At 33.2% G+C, this 23,900-nt stretch overlaps 2 protein-coding genes across 5 annotated transcripts; both read right to left on the minus strand.

The window, feature by feature from the left end:
- Positions 1 to 4,358: 4,358 nt before the first annotated feature.
- On the minus strand, positions 4,359 to 15,306 carry LOC129308777 (pyruvate, phosphate dikinase, chloroplastic). 4 transcript variants are annotated; one of them, XM_054950135.1, is made up of 22 exons: positions 14,920 to 15,083; positions 14,675 to 14,809; positions 14,253 to 14,571; positions 11,763 to 11,819; positions 11,360 to 11,593; positions 10,759 to 10,896; positions 10,160 to 10,322; positions 9,720 to 9,955; positions 9,480 to 9,608; positions 9,143 to 9,322; positions 8,619 to 8,756; positions 8,122 to 8,286; positions 7,871 to 8,032; positions 7,696 to 7,785; positions 7,311 to 7,449; positions 6,505 to 6,682; positions 6,218 to 6,342; positions 5,829 to 5,962; positions 5,478 to 5,615; positions 5,318 to 5,395; positions 4,929 to 5,020; positions 4,359 to 4,805 (listed from the first exon to the last, which is right to left on the minus strand). In XM_054950135.1, the coding sequence occupies exons 3-22, from the start codon at positions 14,520 to 14,522 to the stop codon at positions 4,763 to 4,765; spliced, it is 2,889 nt and encodes a 962-aa protein (XP_054806110.1). In that variant the 5' UTR covers positions 14,523 to 14,571; positions 14,675 to 14,809; positions 14,920 to 15,083; the 3' UTR covers positions 4,359 to 4,762. The 4 variants fall into 4 exon arrangements, with proteins under 4 accessions (XP_054806110.1, XP_054806111.1, XP_054806109.1 ...); XM_054950136.1 differs by lacking the exons at positions 14,675 to 14,809; positions 14,920 to 15,083 and adding an exon at positions 15,171 to 15,306; XM_054950134.1 differs by lacking the exon at positions 14,675 to 14,809.
- Positions 15,307 to 19,149: 3,843 nt separating this feature from the next.
- LOC129309439 (putative E3 ubiquitin-protein ligase RF298) lies at positions 19,150 to 23,900 on the minus strand. Its single transcript, XM_054951018.1, is given in 4 exon segments — positions 19,150 to 20,056; positions 20,743 to 22,615; positions 22,617 to 22,854; positions 23,723 to 23,900. Coding segments are annotated over 3 exon segments (2,652 nt in total). The 5' UTR covers positions 22,850 to 22,854; positions 23,723 to 23,900; the 3' UTR covers positions 19,150 to 19,510.

Raw genomic sequence — 23,900 nt, forward strand, 5'->3', positions numbered from 1 at the left:
TATTATAACAACAATTACACTTGCACATATTTAAACCTGAAATAAACATCAGCATTATATTACATTTATTTCAATACATATATACCATATTTACATCCCTTCCTACACACAAAATATTTCATCTACTTAAATGATACTTTTATAGTCTACTTCTTAAAAAACAACATCGACTGCAAATCTATTTACATAACTTGTCACCACATCAGCATTGCATTTGAAAATCATTTTCTTAAGGCTATTTGTTACAAATATGTATCTAAATTTATGAGCAAGGTTGTACTTATATATAATGTTTTTATGAGTTGCATTGTTAAAGGTCTACCCAATCATATAAATAAATTTTTTATTTTACTGAATTAACCTCAGAGAGTGGTGCAAGGGCATTTTATGTTGAACATGACAAATAGAGTGATATACCTTCAAGCAAGGAAATCTTGATAGTGACCATGTTAAGAAATGCTCCATCTTACATTCACAATTACTCACAGGTTAATAGAAATTGTGATTAAATTAATTAAAACTATAAATAATTAAGAACAACAACTTACTTTATTGAATAATTTATGCTCCATATATTTCATTATTATTTTTCTTAATATACACATGTGCAAACTCATCATTATACTTTATCAAATGTTGTACTCCCTCATCATCTAACAGATCTATGTATGTAATCTCACTATACTTCACTATAAATTTCAAGTTAGCGACAATATTTCCAACTCCTATCATTAAGGATACCATTGTTAATGGCTCTTCATGATTTATACCTTCTACAATCAACTTAGAAATCGATCTCCCATTTCATAGGTCATCTTTCCTTGTAAATCTTTTACAAAATATCCTTTAACATGAAAATAGGAAAATATTTTTTTTGCTGAAATACTTACCATATGAGAAATAAACCTAAAACAACTAAAAGAAATATACAAATTTATTACTTTATAACTATCATTCCCATAATCTCAATCATGACTACAACAATTCAGCATTCATGTTGCATTTTTTAACATTAGCTCATTTTTCATCATAGAACAAAAAAATTCAACATTCATATTATATCTTTCTTTTTTTTGTTGAAGTTTTTTTCAATACTATCATTCTTATAAATCATTTCCTTTGTGTGTGTGTGTAATTTATATAATCATTAACAATGTTACTATTTTTCTTAGTTATAGTCCTCTGATGCTATTTATAAGTCACTTTCAATATATTTTATTAGTATCAAGAAAAATTTTAAAACTCATTAACTTTATCTTAAAATTTAATAAGTTTTTAACTTTACCCCTATTAAATATACATATTTTAATAATATATTTTCTCTATTCAATATTCAATGGAGGGTAAAAGAAGAAATTTATGATGAACATTTAATAATATGACTTATAAATAAGACCGAAAAAATTCTTCTTTCTCTACCCTATAAATAAGATCAGAGGGAGTAAAATACAAACGGTGTAAAATAACATTTATAAAGATATAAAAGTTTATCTTTCATACATGACAGATGAGAAGATGTCAAAGATAGAGAAGAGAAAAATATGAAATTATAGATTTTTCACACACGAGAGGGGAGAAGATGTAAAAGAAAAAATGCATATAATTACCTATTACTAATAAGGGAGAAGATGATGATCGACTTTACTAATTTTTCGCCCCAATTGTTTGCATATAACAACACATGAGAGCAGATTTTTCGCATTCAAAAATAACAGAGAACACAAACATAATCTGTCATTTATTAGTGTTTTTGTGAAGGGTAATTTTATAAAGTTAGGCATGTTTTTTATTCTAATTAGAATTTTAATATTTTATGATCCTTAATTGGGATTAATGCTCTTAAGAGGTCCTTAATTATCATTTTTCCAAAGTTATAAAGAGTAAATATTATAAGATAACATGGACATTTATAATTTAAGATAATAATAATTTAAAGAATTAATTTTCATTTTTACCTTTTCGTACAAGCACCTAGTGTCTTAAACTATTTTTTGTAATAATGTCACCTTATAGTAATTAAATTATAGCAATATTGCCTTTCAAAGTTATATGGGGAACATTGATGGTTAAGGTTGCCAACTCATAAATAAGTTTGACTTAAAATTTAGCATTTTTTTCCTTAAAGAAATTAAATCTTAGCAATATTGCCATTAATTTTAAGTCTGAGCAGCAAATTTAATGGCCAAAAATTTCCTATTTAACTTTAGGAATAACATTATTATGATGTAATTACTTCAAGAAAAACATTGCCATGGCAAAAAATTTAGAATACTTGGTGCTTCTAAATAAATAGTTCAAGGGAAAAAATAAACTTAATCCTAACTTAAAATATAATTCAAATATTCATTAAAAAATATATAAGTCAAATAGTTTTTTCCCATAGCAAGTAATATATATATATTTTGACATGAATGTTGATGTAGAAAACTAATCCGCAAGTCCTTATAGTTTTTCTTAAGTTTAAATTAGGATCCTATAATTTTTTTATTTTAATCAAGTTCTTATAGTTTGATATATTAAATATGTTAATCATTGAAAATTAAAATTAAAAATTAATTATTAAATTTCCAAAACAAAAATACATTTTGAGTTCATAAAAAATTTTAATTTGATATTTTTAGCCAAAATAAAAAAACAAAAGAAAATTTGATTTTATACACTATTACCATTTTTATTATTTTTGAAAAAATTAATCTTTTAGTCATTCAACTTTTAACTCACTTGTAACTCAATTTCTCAACTATAACTCACTGCGATTCAGTCTCTCATTTTTAACTCACCTATGAATTAGTCCTTTAGCTTTTGTTAGCTGTATTTTTTTATGTTGGCTTAAACCCCACATCAAAAAGCAAGATGAGGGTATTTTAGAACAAGATATAAGTATTTTTTTAGCCTTTTTATTTGATAAGAATAATCTTTTAAGAAAATTTAAAAAATAAGGATTAAGTTATAAGTGAGTCAAAAGTGAAGAGATTGAGTTGCAGAAAGTCATAGCTGAGAGATTGAGTTACAAGTGAGTTAAAAATTGAAGGACTAAAAAATTAATTTTTTATTATTTTTTATGAAAATTCTATAAGTGTTAAAACTATTTAAAAGTTAACCTAATTATATAAATTTTTTGTTATAAAAATTATGTAATTGATTCTAAACTTATATAATTCTTTAATAAAAATATAAAAGTTTTTAATTTTATTTTTAAATAAAAATTCAAGGATTTTGATTTTTAGGAATTAAAAAAATTATTTGATTAAACTATAAGAATTCAATTAAAATAAAATAAGTTGTAGAGACCTAATTCAAAATTATAAAAATTATAAGAACTTGCAAATATATTTTTTCATTAAAAATTAAATAATCACCATGCATTATATGAAATTCAAAAATTATATAGTTAACATGCAAAAATACCCTTGAAGTATCGGGTGATGGGCGTTTGGTATCCTTAAGAATGTAATTTTATATTTATGACTAATTTGATTTGCTATATGACACACATATCTATAATATGATTAATGTGATTTGTCGTAACACACACATACACATATAGTATAACTATAAAATTATAATACTTTTTTAATTGAAATATAAATTTTAAATGCATTCACGTAATTATTCTAGCTTAGAATTAAGTTTTAAATATGATTATTTTTAATAAGAATATACTTATGTTTCACACCAATAATTTATATGAGAATTAAACAAATTTTAAACTATAAGTGCATAGCACATGTAAGGATTCGACCAAACATGATTAGCCACTGAAAGCGTAGTCTAAAGATGCCATGAGTTAAAATTTTCAACCAGAGCCTTTCCTTAGACCGAGACCTATTGAGAGGAAAATGATAAAAAATTATTTAAGGTGATTTGAATATGTATAAAAAAGATTGTGAGAGACATAAATGAAAAGAGTTGAATAGATAATTTTATGTTCTATTAAAAAGAGTAAAGGAAAGTTAAAAAGAATACTTATAGAAGTTATTAATCGAGAACTCTAAATTAACAACATTCTTAAAAACTTGATAAATGATAGAGTATAATAGTGTAATAAATTCATATAACTGATCTCATTTAATGAGATAAAACTTATTGTTATTGCTCCTGTAGTTGTTAGCCTTCCATTAGACTAGCCCGGTCAGTCACCTTGAACTAGACGGAATCTATCATACAGCTCCAGAAAAATTCATGCATGAAATCCCAAATATACCCAAGGTAACTAGCATGAAGTTCCCTCGTTCGAAGGCAGCCATATTAAAATTTCAAGATTTTTTTTTTTTTGAGTGGTTGCAACGGAAAACCAAGCACCAACCTCCCCCTCTTCCTCACAAGATGCTCAATTTTTATGGAAAAGGATGATAACATATAGAATTCTCCATAGAGCTTTCCTTGGAATGATATAAATATAATGTAATGTATTACATGCAAAATTAACAATGAATTTTATGAGATATGGATATTATTAGATGATACATTCCATAACTGTATAGTGACATCCTATGTTTCATTTATAAAGACACGCTGATACCATGCAATATCAATCAATACACATAATCTTTTTCCTTTGTTTTTTTTCACCAAGATTTTGTATTAATCGGTGTGCTGTGTTATAATATGTATGTTAGTGGCCTTCCTTTGTCTGGCGTCCGAATAAGCTTCCGTATCTGATGTACAAGGGCTTGAGAACCACATTTATTTACAGCTGTACATAGCCATGCACTTCACAGAAGGTAGTCAATTCAATCTTCTCGAAGCAACATATTGTGTTTTAAACAGCAACTTGAGCTGCTGCGAGCCTAGCAATAGGAATCCTGCAAATGAACATTGAGATTCTCAGTTTTATAGCTAAAGTCATATGTCCTGAATCGCATTTTCACATGATATGAAATGCAAATGCGTTCAGGTCAAAAAAAAAAAAAAAAGCAAATGTTGACCTGAATGGCGAACAAGAAACGTAGTCAAGTCCAATGTGAGCGAAAAATGAAACAGAAGAAGGCTCCCCACCATGCTCTCCACATATTCCAACCTGTTCATCTTAGATATTAATTGCAGAAGCTATGGAGTAGAAGAAACTGATCTTTAGGACTCATATTTAATATAGTGCTATGACGTCTAATTTTTGGAACCTAGTAACTGATGAAAGCACTTCGGAGAAACATCAATATGGATTCTGCAAAAAGGTTTGAAGCTACTAATTGCAACCTTAAACATTTACATGCGCAGAAGTCCTTAGCAATACCTTTAGATGATCTTAACATCTTATCTGTGACCCAAAACCAATATTATCATGTTAAATAAATTTCCATTACTAAGTTACTCCTACCTTTAAGTTAGGTCTTGCAGCACGACCCTTTTCAGTGCAAATCCTGATGAGTTCACCAACACCTCTTTGGTCAAGAACCTATAGTTGTGTTCAACAATCCAAGTTTAGCAATCATTCTTGAGATTTCTTCAAAAAGAGAATGAACCTGAACACAAATAACCTCAAATGGATCGTTCTTTAGTATGCCATTTGATAGGTAAACGGGAAGGAATTTGCCAACATCATCTCTGCTGTATCCAAAAGTCATTTGCGTAAGGTCATTGGTTCCAAATGAAAAGAATTCTGCTTCCTTTGCAATCTGCCAAGTGAATAACAAAACTAATAGTTAGCAAGTGACGACTTCTACACTGCAAGAGGTAATGTTGCCCCAAATTTCAAACTGAATAAAAGATGAGTGAGATGGGATCAGGGAGAGGAGATTGGATGTTTCTTTTATATAGATTCTTAATACAATTTCATTTTATGCTAGAATCATAATATAATTCTTCATTACATTAGGAAATAATTGTACCTCATCTGCAACTAAAGCCGCTCTTGGAACTTCAATCATGGTTCCAACCTTATAGCTTAGGGAGGAACCCATCTCAGAGAAGACTTTCTCAGCAACACTTCTGATCAATCTCACTTGATGCCTTAATTCCTGGAGTTTAAACTGTCAGTACCTTAAATGGGAAAAACAAATCCCAGCCTATATCATATGATTGTTAGGTCAGAAAGGCTTCATCCATATGAACTGATAGAATCCTTGAAATTATATTTATTTTTAAGTGAATATAAGGCAGTGCCTTGAAAAGTGATATAAAACCAACATTCTTGTGCAAATATAATGCATATTTTGAAAAAAAAAAAAAAAACACAAACGACCGGAGAGAAGTAAGGGAGAAGGGGGTCATGCCTGAGGTGTACCGATAAGTGGAACCATGATCTCTGGAAGAACGGTAATACCATGGTTACTCATGGAAACAGCAGCCTGAAAAATTGCACGTGCTTGCATCTCTGTCAGTTCCGGGTATGAAATCCCAAGCCTGTTGACAGAGTTTCAACTTGCACATATTAGTAATTGTGGTCCAAATAGGATAGTTCAATTATTTAGCAATAACAAGAGGTTCAAATTGTCCTATAAAAAGGAATGGCAAAGAAAATGCGGTCAATCTCTGTGTACACTCTCACAAGAAGAGCATTTGAACCTGCAACCACGAAAACCGAGCATAGGATTCACTTCCGATAGTTTTTCAATTCTCGAGAAGATTTCTTCTTCCTTCATGCCTGTCTCAGAAGTCAGTTCACTGACAATTTGTTCAAGATCACCTTCTGGAAGAAATTCATGAAGTGGAGGATCTAGCAACCGGATTGTTACAGGAAAACCTGAAATTCCCAGGTTAAACAAAATAAAAGAAAAATAAATTTTCAATGAACATGCCAGCTCAAGGCACAACATGAATAGAAGGTATCATGTGATGATTTATGATTCTGATATCTGTTTAGCGTATGCAGAGAATTCATGTCTCAGCAATGATAAGTACCGTGCCATGACAAAGGCAAGCAATGATTCTCAAAGCATACAATTACGAGGTATGCAGAACAAGTGTCATGATGATTTAATAAAGTGTTGCACTTTTCGCCAAGAGCCTCTTGATTCAATGGCACCCCACACCCTATTAAAAGAGAGGTTTTGGGTTCTATACCTCATGTGGTTAAGGGGTGGGTGTTTGTGAGTGCGAGTGTGAGTGTCACTCTACCCTTTGAGGGAAGGGGGAGACGGGGGAGAAGGGTTAGATATGTAGGTGTGTGGGGGGTAAAAAAACAAAAAAAAAAGACTCGCACTCTTCCCGTTTACCAAAAAAAAATTATGTAACCAGCTGACTTTTGCCTTTGTGGTTCATTGCTTGACGGTGAAACACTTGGACATGGGTTCAAACGCCGGAAGCCAAAAGGAAAGGAAAAAACAAAACTATGTAAACTCTAAATTTTGCGACAGACAAAGAGAAGGTACCATCCATTGCACGGAATATTCCCTCAAAGTCAGATCTTTGATAAGGTAGTAACAGGTCAAGTGCGACTTTCCTTTGTTCAGGTGTAATTGCCATTATCATCTTTCTTACAGCCTTTATTCTCTCATCTGAAGCAAAAAACTGAAACATAACAAAACATGTAAATAATCATGAAAGCGTGCAATTTTTGCGTCAATCAATAACAGTGCGCGCATAAAAAACACAAGAGGGTTTAGGTGTTTCACTCACAAATGTAATATTATTTTTAATAAGTAACACAAATTAATTTTTCAAACCAATTCCAACCACAGGTTTTAAGAAATACGCTACATAAGAGTAATGCTTGCATGCCATAGTTATAACAAGGAGCCCGATAAAAATCAGTACCATGTGTTCTGTCCTACAAAGCCCAATTCCCTGGGCACCATTGTTTCTGGCTGCTATTGCATCTTCAGGTGTGTCAGCATTTGCCATAACCTGAATGATAATGACAATATAAGATATTTCCAAAAAAAATCATATTTTGATTCAGACCAACGAATATAATGCAACACATGCAGACCTTGAGATGCCTTATTTCATCAGCCCAAGACATGAAGGTTTCCAAATCATCACTCATAGCTGGAGGAGAAAGTGGCTGTTTTCCCAGAATCACCTCACCAGTGGATCCATTCAATGAGATCCATTCTCCTTCACTAATCATCTTATCCCCAGCTATAAGCACCTACATAATCAATTGAGATCATACACGTAGCAAGGTGGTCTTTACTGATATATCTGCAACACAAAAAGGGGAAAAGTTTTCTAGTTTACCTTCTCATGGTCATTTACAAAGATGTCAGAGCACCCAGATACACAACACTTCCCCCATCCACGGGCCACAACAGCAGCATGAGATGTCATACCACCCCTGGCTGTCAAGATCCCGGTGGCTGCATGCATACCCCCAACATCTTCGGGACTTGTCTCCGTCCTTACCTTCAACAATGTCCAATCAAAAGAAATAGTGGATTATTAGCATTGCATCCTTTTTGGAGTAAGATCACATGTAACAAATTACTTTCTTGAGTGCTAGGGGCATCATAATAAGGTATAAAAGAGAGTAAGTTAACACTTGAGGGACCCCTAAGGCATCACTTAACAGGCATCATGTTCATTTCCTGACAAAAATCACCCCTGTCCGGCACAAGCATTTCAGTTAAAGCACCCAGATTTTTCTTACTAAAACTGGATACGTTTATTCAGGTATGAATCAATAGGAGAATGAAAAAGATATAAATGAAATATTAGCTTAATTTTAACAAGCATACCAAGATGACATTTTTTCCTTGTGCATGCCATGCTTCAGCATCCTCAGCAGTGAACACAATCTGCCCTACTGCAGCTCCAGGGGATGCGGGCAAACCCATGGCAATTACATTGTCTTTATAAGCAGATGGATCCTCGAACTAGAGAGACAATAATCGACGAAGTTATTGACACATGCTCATCTTGCATGTGAGTTAGATAATTTGATGGACACATAAATGCCAAGACATTTACATGGTATTTTGAACACATTCTGATATTCAAATGATCAACATCAATGGAAATGAAAATGATCCAACCAAACTATGTTAATTTATAAAGCATATACTCCTATAAAAGCACTATTGCAGAAGGTTAGTAGTTTTATCTTCTTGCTGTTTTAGGTTTCAATACTTAAATGGTTACATTCCATTTTAAAGTTCACTTTATCTGGATATCTATATACAAATACTGCAAGGTACTTATTGCTTTAAGTCGCTCTGATCAATGCAGAAGCTTAGGGCACATCGCACAGTGAAGTGCATACCTGCGGATGGAGAAGTTGATCAAGATGTTGAGGCTCAACCATCTTGATTGCAGAACGAATATCAACAAGCCCCTCATTAACCATATCTACAGATATCTTGACTGCACTTTTGCCAGTACGCTTCCCACTCCTACATTGCAACATCCACAGTCTATTTTCTTGAACGGTGAACTCAATGTCCTGCACATTAATAATTTTGTTGGACAGTCTATCCATGGAGTGGTATTTTGTTTCGCGAAGGGGTGAAGAGATACAGAGAAATAGACTCTGGTCGATCTGTACAAATAATTTTTTTTAAGAATAAAAATTAAAAAATTCAACGAAAATTGAAATTTACCATCATATCCTTATAATGTTTCTCTAGAATTTCACAATTCTCCTCAAGTTCCTTGTAAGCTTCTGGCATGCATCTTTTCATAGCCTCCAAATCTTCAGGGGTCCTGATTCCAGCAACCACATCCTCTCCCTATATAAAGCCATTTCAGATCTTCTTAGAAACATCAATATAAAATACTAATTGCTAACCTGGTGAACATAATAAGGGCCCAGAAACTCAATTGCAATTAGTTTAAGTAACCTGAGCATTGATCAAGAACTCCCCGTAAAGTTTCTTTTCCCCAGTACTCGGATTTCTAGTGAACAAGACACCAGTTCCTGAAGTGCTTCCCATATTGCCAAATACCATGGTTTGAATGTTTACAGCGGTTCCCTTTAACCCAGTTATCTGATTAATGTCCCGATACTTAATAGCTCTTGGGCTGTCCCATGAATTGAAAACAGCTTTCACAGATAACTCCAACTGCTTCTTTGGATCTGTCAACATTCAAAGAACATATGTAGGAACCTTTTATTAGAAAAGAACAAAAGTAGAAACCTTTTATTTTCTGTCTTTTTTCTTTTTTGCTTGGATGAAAATGGAAACTTTTTCTTGTAACAATCTTGAAAACCATGGTGGGGATGGATTTAGGGTCAGGAGCATGAAAATTATAAGCAATAAATAGTTGGTGGATCCAGCACCTGAGGGAAAGGTTTCTCCACTAGCTTCCTGGTAGGCGTTCTCATACTGCTTAACAAGCTCTTTGAGGTCAGAGGCTGTTAAATCAGTGTCAAGTTCAACGCCTTTTGATGCTTTTAGCTTCTCTAACTTCTCCTCGAATAATGAGTGTGGAATGCCCATTACCTCCATATGACAAAAAGAGCATTCAGAACAGAAACAATGGCAATAATACTTTATTCCACATTCTGAGAAAGAGATTAAGGGTGTGTTTGGTTGGAGGGGAGGGGAGGGGAGCCCCCTCCCCTCTCCTGCCCTCCTTTGGTTAGGTGGAGGGGAGCCCCTCCCCTCCCCTCCCCTCCAAATTGGGGGTAGCCCCCCTCCCCTCCCCTTCCCCTCCTCCCCCTCCCCCTCCCTTCCCTCACCTCCCCTTCCCCTCCTCCCCCTCCCCCTCCCTTCCCTCACCTCCCCTCCCCTCCCCTCCCCTTGAACCAAATAGACCCTAACAGATTGCATCCAATAATTGAACCGAGCTTCGAATTGGACTCGTGTTGGATAGGAAAAGTCAACACTAAGCAACCAGGAATCAACTTAATGTATACAGGTTGTAAGATCTACTCACAACATCTCCAAACATGTCTAAGAAACGTCTGTATGAATCATAAGCAAAGCGTTCGCCACATTTTGCAGCCAGGCCAGCAACCACTTCATCGTTCAGTCCAAGGTTGAGAATCGTGTCCATCATGCCAGGCATTGAAATCTTGAAATATGAAGGCAAAAGATTAGTTTCTGTTATGAGCACTTTCAATGTTTGATGGCAGGGAGTCAAACTTAAACTGAAGCGAAAATATGATATAAATGCAGCAGCATGTTTTAATGACCATTAGTTATCCACAAGGAACTAAATTCATTACTTGAGTTTAAAAACCTTAGACTATATGCTTATCAAAGTAACTATAAAAGGTTAAAAGAAAGCATCATTGCTGTCAATCTAGCATCATCAACTTTCCTTCTATGCAAACAGACTTTTCACTTGCCATTTGTCATCCTTTCCTTTCCTAGTCCTAGGTATGCCCTATCATCATGTTTCCAGCAAGTCTATTTTCATATAAAAAGTGCCGTGCAATAATGGTAAAAACATTAAGCTTCGACCAAAATACAAAAACAAAAAACAAAAAAGTGACATAAAACAAAGAAAAATAAAAATTTAAAAAGTTCCATACCGCAGCACCAGATCGAACTGACAGGAGGAGAGGATTTGAAGGATTCCCAAGAAAGGCACCGATTTCCTTTTCCACAACGCGCAGGCCTTCCAGTATCTCCTCCCAAAGGTCATCTGGTAGCTTCTTTCCATTCAGTTGATACTCTTGACATGCTTCTGTTGATATTGTGAGTCCAGGAGGCACTGATAATCCAATGGTTGCCATTTCTGCCAGATTTGCCCCCTTTCCCCCCAACTGTAATGCAAATACATGCAGCCAGTTGTTCATCAATTTGAAAGCTGAATACCCATGACAATACAATCATATGCCCCTTTTCCCTTAACGTAGCTTTTTTACAAAGATCTTGTCATACCTTAATGACCACTTAAAATTAATAATCAATAAGAACCTTAAGAATGCTTACCAAGGACTTCATGCCCCTGTTGCCTTCACTTTTTCCTTTGCCAAAAGTAAACACACGCTGTTGGAGGAAAAAAAATAGAGAAGAGTTTCAGCAGAAATGTTAAGATTGAAAAAGCTTCCAGGAAGTGGTAGTTGCTCACCAATTTTACTTACCAGCAACACTCATGTCAACTTTTGAGGAGAGTTTGGCAAATTATTGAAAGTTGGACTGTGCTTGGTATTTAATGGCTTGGAAGTCGGGTGAAAAAAATGTAAAACACTGCGACCCAGGCTATCCCCCATGTACCTCAGCAGTAGATGTCATATCATATTTAAAAACAAAACAAAATTGCGAGTTTAATTTTCATCTAATTCTGTTGTTTAATTGGGTTAAGAAGTACTTTCTGATCCCATTTATAAATTATATTTTAAAAAATTTATTTAATTTTATTTATAAATTATGATATTATTTTTTAAATAATATTTAAAAAATATTTTTAAGATTATTTTTTATAAAAAATAATATAATATTATTTTTTAAATTTATTATGTAAGGATATATTTAAAATTTTATATTTTATATTTTTATTTTTTTAACATTGATATTGATGAAATTAATAAAAATAATTTATAAAAAAATTTAAAAAAATTATTTTAATGATTTGTTTGTAAAAAGTTATTTTTGGACACAAGTGACGTAACTTTTTTTTTTTTTTTCGGGTGGACTAGCGTCAGTACCATATATAGTCCACACCTGGCGCCTTTTATCAAATTCTACTACTTAGGTTTGTAATCAAACATTCCTTATGTTAAAGAAAAAAATATTCCTTTGCGTCGGGTCCCTTGGATTAGGTGTGTATTTGAATTAAAAAATTATAATTAAAATTAACAAATCAAGGTTAAAAAAATATTTGTAATTATAACATAATTTATGTTTAAATACATTTTTTATTTAAAAATCAGTTAGACCCTAAAATTTATTTAAATTATTTAATTCAAAAGCCAATTGAAATATGTAATTATAAAAATAAATGTGAATTTTGTTCTATATATTTTTATGTCTAATATAATATTTTTTAAAAAATTAAAATTAAAATTACAAGTATAAAATATTTAGTTATGGTACTTTTATGAATATTAATATATTTGTATGAGTATAACATTTTGTTCCAAACTTGTTGGTTAAAAAACATGAAAAGAAAATATAAATTTGGATCCTTGCATTTAACTCAAATTTTGTTATATATTCTTACATTTTTTTTTATATTTTAAGTTCCTCTATGAGCGATATTATATAGATCTAGAACACTTGAAACAATGTAAGAACATAGAATATTAAAAAAAAGTACAATAATCTATAACAAAATATAAATAAAGTACGGGATTTAAAGTTATATTTTCTTAAAAAATATATTAAACTAAATTATGAGTGATGCCATTTTATTTTAATTTATTGTCATATATAGTAAATGTGATTTGTATTGGGTTTTGTCAGCGTATTTATTTTCAATGTGCATCTTTTATCATCTGAAAAATGTTTTATTCAATGAATTAATTGTAAAAGATGAGAAAACTCATGGGGCATGTTAGAAGTGTTTGAACGGCAAAATCATCGTGGTGAGAAACAGGAGACACGTGCCAAATAGTAGATAAAAGTTGAAAAAAAATAGTCAAAAAAGGGAATGAAAAGCAATGAAGAGAGAGAAGATAAGATGATTGAAAGGGAAGACACTCATTTCTGTGAACGCTCGGTTAAAAAGTCACCTCATCTGGCTTTGTTGTAAACGCTCGTTCAATTTTTTTGTCAATCCAAAATTTATGAAGTTTTAACATCTTAACTTAAATTTGAATCACCCCAAGTTGAAAGATAATTCAAAAATACCCTAAGTCTCTACGCCATACTGTCTAGGTCGCGTTTTCGTTCCCCGCTCAATATTGGGCTCTGTAGAATAGTTGGGCTTCTAGTCAATGGCTCAGATGCGTTAGGAGTTGTTTTTGGTGAGATACATTTGGATTTAACTTCATCAGCAAAAACTAAAAAAATAAAAACATAAAATAAAACTTCACCAGCAAAAAGAAATTTGCTTCTGACCGAAAGAGTGTTGGCCGAAAATGAGCTATGCTCTTAAGAATGAGTCACGTGCTTACGTCTCAGAATGATATTACTTTATGATGAGTTATATAGTTAGTAAAGGTAAATAATTGTTTCGATGACATTTTTGATAATTTTGTGTTGGAGTTTCGAGATAAGATAGAAAATTCCATTCTTTTGATTTTGTAGGCGTATACTGTAACAAGAATTTAGCTGATAAAATAAGTCTCGAAATGCATCTTGAGATTCGTATAATTTTTTTTTTTAAACAATTAAGATGGATCGAATATATCAAATTCTCCCAGACATATCCAAAAATATGAAATTCAAGGCCCTTACTAGTATTTTCTGCTGATTGAGAGAGAAGAATATGAAAAGGAAGAAGGAAAGAGGGGCAATGTATGTGAAGAAAGGACGTACCTTTTTGGTGGCAGGTGTTGTGGGAGGGGTCAGGATGGCTTGACCCCGTACGAGAGCCTCATATCTCCTGCTTCTGTAATTCATGATCCTCTTTGATGTGTTGATGTTATGAACATGAAGCTTGATGCCTCCTCCAAGTCCGCCCCACTGCTCGCTCAACCACCCCCTGCAACGCTGCGTTTCTTGCTGCCCATTCAACACCCTCTGGTACTTATTACAAACATCTGGCGTGGTCCTTGTCAGCATCCCTTTCGCCATCGAAGACGACATTCCTGCTTTCCCCAGCGATCTTCTGCCACTTCAATGTCGATTTCCTCCTCTACACCCAACCCAAACTATCTCGTCAAAATTAACTCAACTCTTCTGCTTGTATTGTATATATATGTGCAATCATCGATTAAAACTGTGTCAGATTTGATAACTTTATGAAACGGTATAGGGATCAAAGGGGTTCAGTTTTCTATATCGATCGATACACAAGAAGGGAAGTTAGAAAGATCATCCAGTTCAGTAAGAAATCCGTCTTGCGTGACCCTGTGGGAAATATCCGCAAACACCTAGTAATCGAGAAACAGCAACTCAATCATAATTTTCACGTCATGATCGCGCACATACATACAGTTCAGCGTTCAAATTTGGCAAGAAAAGAGAAATCAAGTTTACGTACCCGGATCTTGAAAAAGGAACGTAAAGCTAAATGAAGGGAGACTTGCTTCTCAAAACAAAATAGATAGGCGCGGGAGTGATTTTCTCGCCTTATTTAATATTCAGTTTTTCTTATGCGTCTATCAGTTGTTTCCGTGCTTGAAATCAGAGTTTGGTTCCACAGACCTCAACAATAAAATAAAATAAAGTAAAGTAAATGGGTGCGATGAGATATGAGTGGACGAAATTACAATTAACGGAGCAGGGTGATACCTTTATCAACCAAAATTTGACTCCATCATCATAATATGCCAACGTCATGGGAATAATATGGGAAAGCTTTGGTTTTTTTTTTTTTTGCCCCCAAGTTATTACTTTCTGACGAGTTCTCTCTCCCTCACGAGGATAAGGGTTTGTGGCACACAATTTAATGCTCGCAAAACTTCTGAATCATATAACATATATTGAATACAACTTCACACATGACATTTCATCAGATTTTATTTTATTTTATTTTTTTGGTGCGAAAGGATGTGAAATCTGAATTAGTTTGAAGATATATAACAACATCTTCCCTTTGATTATCCCTCTTTGATGATAAAACTTCCATAATTTGGATGAGCAGGAAGAAAAAATGGTGCAAATTAGATATAGCAAAAGGCATTCAAATAGTAATTTAGTTTGAATTGAATTGGGGTGTGGATGAAAGAATCTCTCCAATCACTTCAGAAGTAGACGGGAGAATCTTCTAGATAGTTATCCTCTATTCGTTCCTTTGGATAATTTCCATCCACACACGTTCTTTTGTAATTTGATTATAATTTCTCACCAGCAAAACAAGACAAGCCAACCTAATTTTTGTTCGAATATGTGTATATATAAACTTTTAAAAAAATGTGCAAGGAATTATTTATGATAATTTTTAGATTATGTATTTAGGAATAATCACTTCATTTGAAATTTCGGAACAAATTATGATGAATCTGCGAAGTGCAAACCATCGGAATATACTTTGGATCCACCCAAACCATGACACGTGGCTTTATCATACACACGTAAATCAAGAATTATTGCCACCCATCATTTTCGTTCTATTATCACCATATTTTTGTTTCATTTATTTGTTGAATACTATCTCCATCTTATTTTCCACACATGGTCCATTTTCAATTACCAGAGTTAGTAAGAATGAAAATAAACAAATTTTAAATATAAAGTGTGTCGTCTATAAATAAGTAGTTTTAAAATTTTATCGATATCTCCAAAATTAATTTTTTTAATTATTTAATTTTAATTCACCTAGATTGATTTTACAGTGACTGAGTAAGAACATTTGATTAGCGGGAGAAAAAATAATTTCCTATATTTTTTAACATTTTATTAAAATTAATTTTATGATATATTTTAAATTTTTAGGTTAAGTAAAATAAAAAAAAATTCTTTGAATTTTGAACTATCTTCGAGAAGCCATGTGTTCAGTTCTTTAAGACTTCCAAGTGAATGAGAGATATATTTTTATTTATTTTCATCTCCTTCTAATGTTTCTATTAGTTTCATAATATAAATGAACAAATAGCTTGTGCTTTTTTTTCTCTCCCTGAAACGTGTGATTTTGTTTAAGTAAAAAAAAAAAAGGATAAGCTGGCCCAAAAAAAAATAAGAAGATAAAAACGGTTGATTTATTGATTGAAAAATAGAAATAGTACCCTTTTTTTTCCTTCAAAATTTTGCTTATATAAGTGGAGAGAAAATATTGCAGAGGTAAGATGCGAGAAGGGAAAAATTTAGGAAGAATGGCACTTGAGTTTAAATCATTTTATTTTAATAAAGTCCCGATGAATTTTTTCCACCTAAAAGGTTCCAAAGAATTTTAAAATGTAAATGAAGTTCCCTTAGATACTTAATTAATCTCTTAACAAGATTTTTAACTTGCAAATTTGCTACTCCATCTTCTTTGATGATTTGCAAATTTATAAAATTATTTATTCAACTCTAAATATTTGTAACTTACTCTCACAGATTTGCAGCTTTTATCTACTGTAATTTGCAACTCTATATCTCAATTTTATTTATGAATATAATTTTAATATTTATTTTTCTCACAATAAATTATTTGTTCAATTTCAAGAATTTGAAATTGATAAATTTTATTTATAAATTTATAAATAAAATTTCTAAAAATAAGATTAATATTGATATTTTGTGTTTATAAATAAAATTGGGATATAAAGTTACAAATCATGGCAAATGAAGTTGCAAATATAAGAAAATAAGTTGCAAACACCTATAGCTAACAAAATAATATCATAAATTCAAAGTTGAAATCCTGAATTTTTAAATAAAATTTGGAACTTGAGTTGCAAACTAAGGTAAACGGAATTACAAAATATAGAGAGTAACTTGCAAATTTTTGGAATTGAATAAGTAATTTTTCACGAGAAAAATAAATATTGAGATTATGTTCATAAATAAAATTGGGATACAAAGTTGGAAATCATAATAGATAAAGTTGCAAATATAAGAGAGTAAGCTGTACAATTCTAGGAGCCAAATAAATGATCTTATAGAATTCAATGTTAAAATTTTGTGTTTTTTATAAAAATATTGTGTTCTTAAATTAAATTAGGAAATGGAGTTGCAAATTTCAGAAAATAGGTTGTAAATTTATAAGTTTATAATTTTGTCAAAAGATCAATTAATAATCAAGAAATTTTATTTATATTTTGAAATTCATTGAGACTGTAACTAAGATGAAATGACTATTTTGAGACTTAAATGTCATTTTTCCAAATATTTATCATAGCGGCCAAAATAAAATATTAAAAATAGACACAATACGACGTAAAAGCCTAGTGGAGGAAGAAAGATAAGATTAATGGAAACAGGAAAGAATGAGTGAACAGAAAGGAGAGCATATATAAGAACAAGAAGAAAAAGAAAAACTATTTTGTAAAATTTGCAAAAAAAATATGAAAGAAGCAGAGTAAGTTGAATACAATTATAACTAAATAAAGGAATTTGTAATTGATTAATTTATTAAAAAAATGTCATCATAGTTATTTGCAGCAAGAGAAAAGTTGCTACAAGGCTGGATTAATCACGGCCACATTAAATGGGTTGTTAAACAAATTCTCAACAAGCCATTATATTCATAACTTTAAGGGAAACCAGAGCAAAAGAACATTGACCCTACAATTCTATTTCTTCTCATTAAACTTCTTCAAATATTTGAGAATAAACAAAAAGGTTTTTAGAATTGAAGAACCCATCCATGCTAGTTGCTCAAGCACTGGCACAGTTGGATTGACAACTGAATTTTAGTGTTGAGAGTTCACATGACTGTATCAAAAGGAAGAGGATGCTTGTTGCTTGAGTCATGAAGTTGGCACGTGTGGTTGGGTTTCTCATGTAACGCAAGCAAGGGCATTGTTCATGTTCTTTGAATAGTCCAGCTCTTGTTTAACTTAAGAACTACTACTTTGAAACTAGAAGCAGGAAATATATACTCTTGCTGTTCAACGAGGAGACAAGCATCATAACTCACAAACCAACCAGAGGGAACCTTAGAATATTTTTCAAGAGATTAAAGACCTATTTGATTTTTATTCTCATTTATTGTTTTTAAAAATTATTTTGTAATACAATTTTTAAAATTGTTTTTCAAAATAAAATGAAATAAAAATGCTTATGATTATGTTAATAAAAAAAAGTTATAAAATTAAAAAATAGACTGATAATGATTATTATAAATAGTTAATGGTGATGATTAATAATAGAAATTAATTAAGATAATTATAATTTTTAATGATCAAAGGTAATGTAATTTAAAAACATGAAAAATAAAACTAAAACAACTTGAATGTTTTTTATTTTTTATTTAAAAAAATGAAAACAGTTTTGCAAATAATTAAATAAAAAACACTAATTAAAATAAATTTTTAATTTTTTAAAAATAATTTTTTAAAATAAAAAACAAAGAGACTCTAAGATTTTCTATCATTGAATGAAGCTCGAAATTCTAGTCTAGTTCATTTGTTGAATTATAAAATAAAATAACGGGAGAGAGCTCAACTTTCAAGGAAGTTTTCCAAAGAATCACCATTACTTCTTCAATGCATGGTTTCTAAGTTGCAGATGGATCAAGAATAACTGCCTTGCCATTTGATAAGTTGCTTGTGCAAAAGGGTTTGCAACAAAATGTTTTGGAGCTTACTCAAGTACCAAGTTATATAAACTTGTGAACAAGAAACTGTCCCTCGAATGCTCGATTACTTCTACCATAACAGCAACTGTGTATATGTCCATTAAATATTATTCTGAAATTCATAGTTGTTCCTTTTGAGAAGTCAACATGATAGAATTTCAGTGTATGAGATCAAAAGAAGAAGGAAGGGGGGGGGGGCAGCCGGTGGCTAAGGAACACCCTTAGCATTGGAAACCACTTGAGTGTAACCAAACTCTGAGAATTTGGCCAAAATAAGTATAAAAAAGAAAAAAAACTGAGAGGGGCATGATTTTTTGGCCAGAGAGAGAGGCATGATTTAAATGCAGTATTCATTGCAAGGAGTCCCACGGGCATTATTCCGAACGAACGACTCACTCAAGTAAATATATTACTTGTGAAAGTAACGCACAGAAATACGCTGCTTGATGGGGCTCCTGCAAGAGGGGCAATCTTTCATACCCTGTTTTTCATGGAGCTCATTGCATGTTGTGCAAACCACCTGATGAGCACACGGAAGGAATACAATAGACATCTCCTCTGAAAGACACATTACACATTCTCGTTCACGTTTTACGCCTCCGACCACAGAGTAGTTATTTAAAGTTGTGACCACTTCTGACATGGAAAAGGTCCGTGATTCCTGCAGAGCAACACCATCTTTCTTGTTGTCCATACATCTGATGGCGTAGCTTCCATCAATGCCCCTCCTCAGTGCAGCAATTTTTGAAGAATCAGTCTTCTGTCTCAGTTGCGCAATTTCTTTCTCAAGTTTCTGTATATCATGTGTGTACCGCTGCAGATTCTTTTCTGCATTTGATTTGATCATGTCTTCCTCGGATTTTGCTAAAACTTCAATTTGTTCTCTTTCTTTTCTTATGGAACTAGCCTGTAGGAGGATTTCTTCCTTTGCCTTTACTTCTTGTTGCAATCTAGCCTGTGATAGTTTCCTTTACAATGAGAACAGACCCGGTAATAAAATTCATTTAGCCCCAATGGACAGAAGATGATTGCATGCGTGGAATTTCACAAGGGGTGCAAGGATACCAAGACCATTTTCACCTTTTAACTCTAACCATACTTAGCCGTTTCTGATTTAATAATTTACTTCAAGTACGTGTGTTGAAACCATCAAAATGAATAGAACCTTACAAAGTCAAAAGAAAAGAAAAAATGGCCAAAGAAGGAAGGTGAGCAAAAGTTTTGCAAGGCGCAGCAGCATAGTCTATCAGAATAAATAGTAACGCCATGAGATTAAGAAAATGTAATGTGTATTCACACCTCATGCGACCATAGAAACATAGCACATATAAACACAAAAACTCACACCTGAACTAGAAAACATTCAGCAATATATCAGTAACTTATTTTCTTACCTCTTTTTTTTTTTCAATTGAGGGGGTGTATGCCCCACGCAGGGGATCTTGACTATTAAAAAGGTAAAGCTGATGTTAAACATATATTATTATTGTGGCAATTTTACAATATTAACCACCCATTGTAAATGCTAAAGGTCATGTGATGCATAGAAATGGATAGCAAATAGTTCGGTTGGGTATTTAAGAAACTCAAGCAACATGAAATACGAATAACTTGGAATATGCAAGGCTCAAAGTAGCATACCTCAACTTGCTCCTGTTGCACTTTAGCTTGCTCTAATTCCTGCAGCAGCAGCGCCAATTTACGCTTTTCTGTCATTAGCTCTTCCTGAAATGAGGCTCTCTGCTTTTCCCATGACTGAAACTTCATAAGGGCATTCTTTTCCCTCCTTGAGACCTCTTGACAGCTTGCTGCTGATTCTGCAGCACGTAACTTAGCATCCTTCATTTCTCTCCTCAATGCTGCATTCTCCGCCTCAAGCTTCCGGACAGCAGCATTAGCTCGCTCCACCTGTCCACTAGCTTTACACAAGGCATTTTCCATCTCTGACAGCTTCTTCATAGTGTTTTCCTCAAGAGTTTTCTTCTCTTTCTTAAGACGTTCAACTTCCTCTTTCTCCTGCCTTAGTGTCTTAAGTTCAGCCTTGTCCTTACTCAGCCTACGAGCAGCCTGCATAACCTTTTGATTAGCCCACTCAGTCCATTCTTGAAGCTGATTTTGGAGCTCTTGTACCCGAGGAACCAATTTCAAAATCATCTCATCCTTTCTATCCTGGAGTGGCTGCCCCAAGGACTTCTCATAAGTTATCCCCATACAAGTATTATGCAATGCATCAGCATTGCAGTTGGCAGGCATTGTAAAAGATTCGCTTGTTGAAGACAACGAAAGAGAAAGATCAGGATCAGTAGCTAATAATGTAGTTGGGCTACCCGAGGCAGGTAAAATATTGACTGCTTGCTGCGATGAAGTATTGGACTTGGGGGAACCAGAAATGGCATCAGGAGAATCGACACTAAATGCAGTAGAGGTAGATGGTCCAGAATTAGGTGACAAATTAGGGCAAAGATTGTCTTGAGTCGCATCAACTACCATTGCCTTGCTTATCTTTAAAGATGCACTCTTCAAGCTAATGGTAGTAGAGTCTGACACAGATTTCAGTTTTCTATCCAAGATTAAACCACTCAACTTCCCTCCTCTTGAAGATGCTTTAGATCCATATGTACGATTACTTAATGATTTCTGTCGAAAAATGTAATCCCTTTTGATGCTACCAGAATGAACTTTTCTAATACTTCCTAACTTTTCTTCCACCATTGGAGATTGGGAAGATCCAGCACTACAGAGTCCCTTATCAATAGAATCAGACCTTGAATCAGTGCCCTCTTTCTCTGAGAATCCACCTAGATTTGAAGAATTCTTCAAGTTGTTCACACCAGGAACTCCTGCTACAAATAATGTCTCAGATTGAGAATTATGAGAACCTGATGAAACTGGATTACTGGGAGTCGGAAGACTCAATTGAGGGCATTTTATTTCAGATTTTAACTGTGAATCTGTTTGGATAGGGGTACACCCACAAGCAGTGCCATCACTAACAAAGATACTCAAAGGATCACCATCCATTGCACATGCATGTGACACATTCATGTCACAGATTAACAAACACCACAATGCATCCCCAGTACTGAAGAATGGCCTGACCTCTCGAAGAACACAAACCAATTCAGCCAAGATATACTTCTCAAGCTGCAGTAAATCTTCAAAACAGTGCTCTCTTGAAGGATCAATCTCTTGTTCATTCCTAAGAAATGCTAAAGTATTATCAACTACATTGGACACTGCATCTTTGCTTCCATAACAAATGCCAGACCTTAAAATGGACTTTGCAGCAACTTCTTCAGTGTAGCCACACGCAACAATTCTTTTTGTTGCACTCTTGAAAATGGTGTCCAAATTGCTCAAAGCAAGTTCTTCCAACTGAGCTTCTGTAAGATCACTCCAATCAGCCTCATGGAACTCCTCTGCCTCCAGTTCCTCCTTGGATTGGCCAGGCCCAGCATTAGATGAACCTACAGGACTAGACAATCCAAGGTCAAGTTTCAGTCCATCAGAAATCTTGATTCAATCTACACAGGCCACAAGCACTGACTTGCCCATGACCTTGGGTTATTTCAAGTTTCTCAGCTGAAAATTCATAATTGAGACATTCATTTTGAGGTGAGGGCATAATCTTATTTTGTTCCGCTAACGGTAGATCAGCCCTAAATTTTCTCTTATTCCTACTTCCCTTGTCTTGCATAGAAACTGAAGGGGAGATTTGATTGCTCCCAGTGGCAACCAATGATGCCATTTTAGCTGCAAAAAAGAAACAGAAAAATCTGTGAATAAATATATCAATTTTTATAACATCTATTCACAAGCACAAATTATTATTCAATACCCAAAACAAGTTCCCACATCCATGATTTTCAGTAGAAGGCCAAATTTTCATTTTTATGTTTGCTCAATAGAGCACAATAGTCGGCAAACTTTCGAATAGAATAGTTTGTCCTCTGCTTACTAGAAGAAAATAATCACAGGTGGCTTAATGGACGTTATTAGGCATCTGTATCGTCTGCATAGTTATGATTTGTCTTTTCTTAATCTTAAAATTGTAGGGACAACGATCTAATGGAAGATCAAACGAACAAAATTATAATAAATTAGCGAGACAAGATCAGTTGCACTGATTAATAAACTAGCAGAACAACATTGTTTTGATGCGCAAATGAGATGGAGCAAAACTGAAATTACGGCCAAAAAGAATAACAGGGTAATGAAGATTAACATTGATCGGTCCATTCAGAAGAAAGCCAACAACATTACCCAATATGATGAATAGAAGAAGTGAAAAACACTCAATTTAAGGGCATTGCATGCACCAAAGAAGACAAATCATTTTACCTTTAAATTTTAGTATTGAAATTTACGATATCCAGCTTCCTGAGGCGTTCAAATGAATAAAATAAATATTAAATCAGAGAACCAATAACAATAAGCCCACTAACCAGAACAGAAACATGTCCAGTAATTTAAGCGGTGAGAGCATACACAGTTTACACAAAATTAAGTTTAAGAGCATCAAAACGAATACAATTCCAGCACAGAATCCAAACTCCAAACGCAACCACAGATCAGAAAAGTGATCCAAGCAAAATATGTTTTCATTGATATCAGAACATACGCAGAAGATCCAATATAGGAGTGGAAGAAGCCGAGAGTTATGATCAGTATCAAACGATCGAAGCTATCCGATTACAGCGATTGTTTGAGCAATCAAAGAGGATCTATATTGCAAATTTAGAGCATCGGACGGTCAGATAATATATCTTTCTTGTGCAGTTGTGCTGAATTCCGGCTCT

Source organism: Prosopis cineraria, unplaced genomic scaffold (genome assembly GCF_029017545.1).
Source record: "Prosopis cineraria cultivar Desert tree isolate PC_DT_omini unplaced genomic scaffold, ASM2901754v1 PC4, whole genome shotgun sequence".
Lineage (NCBI taxonomy): Eukaryota > Viridiplantae > Streptophyta > Magnoliopsida > Fabales > Fabaceae > Prosopis > Prosopis cineraria.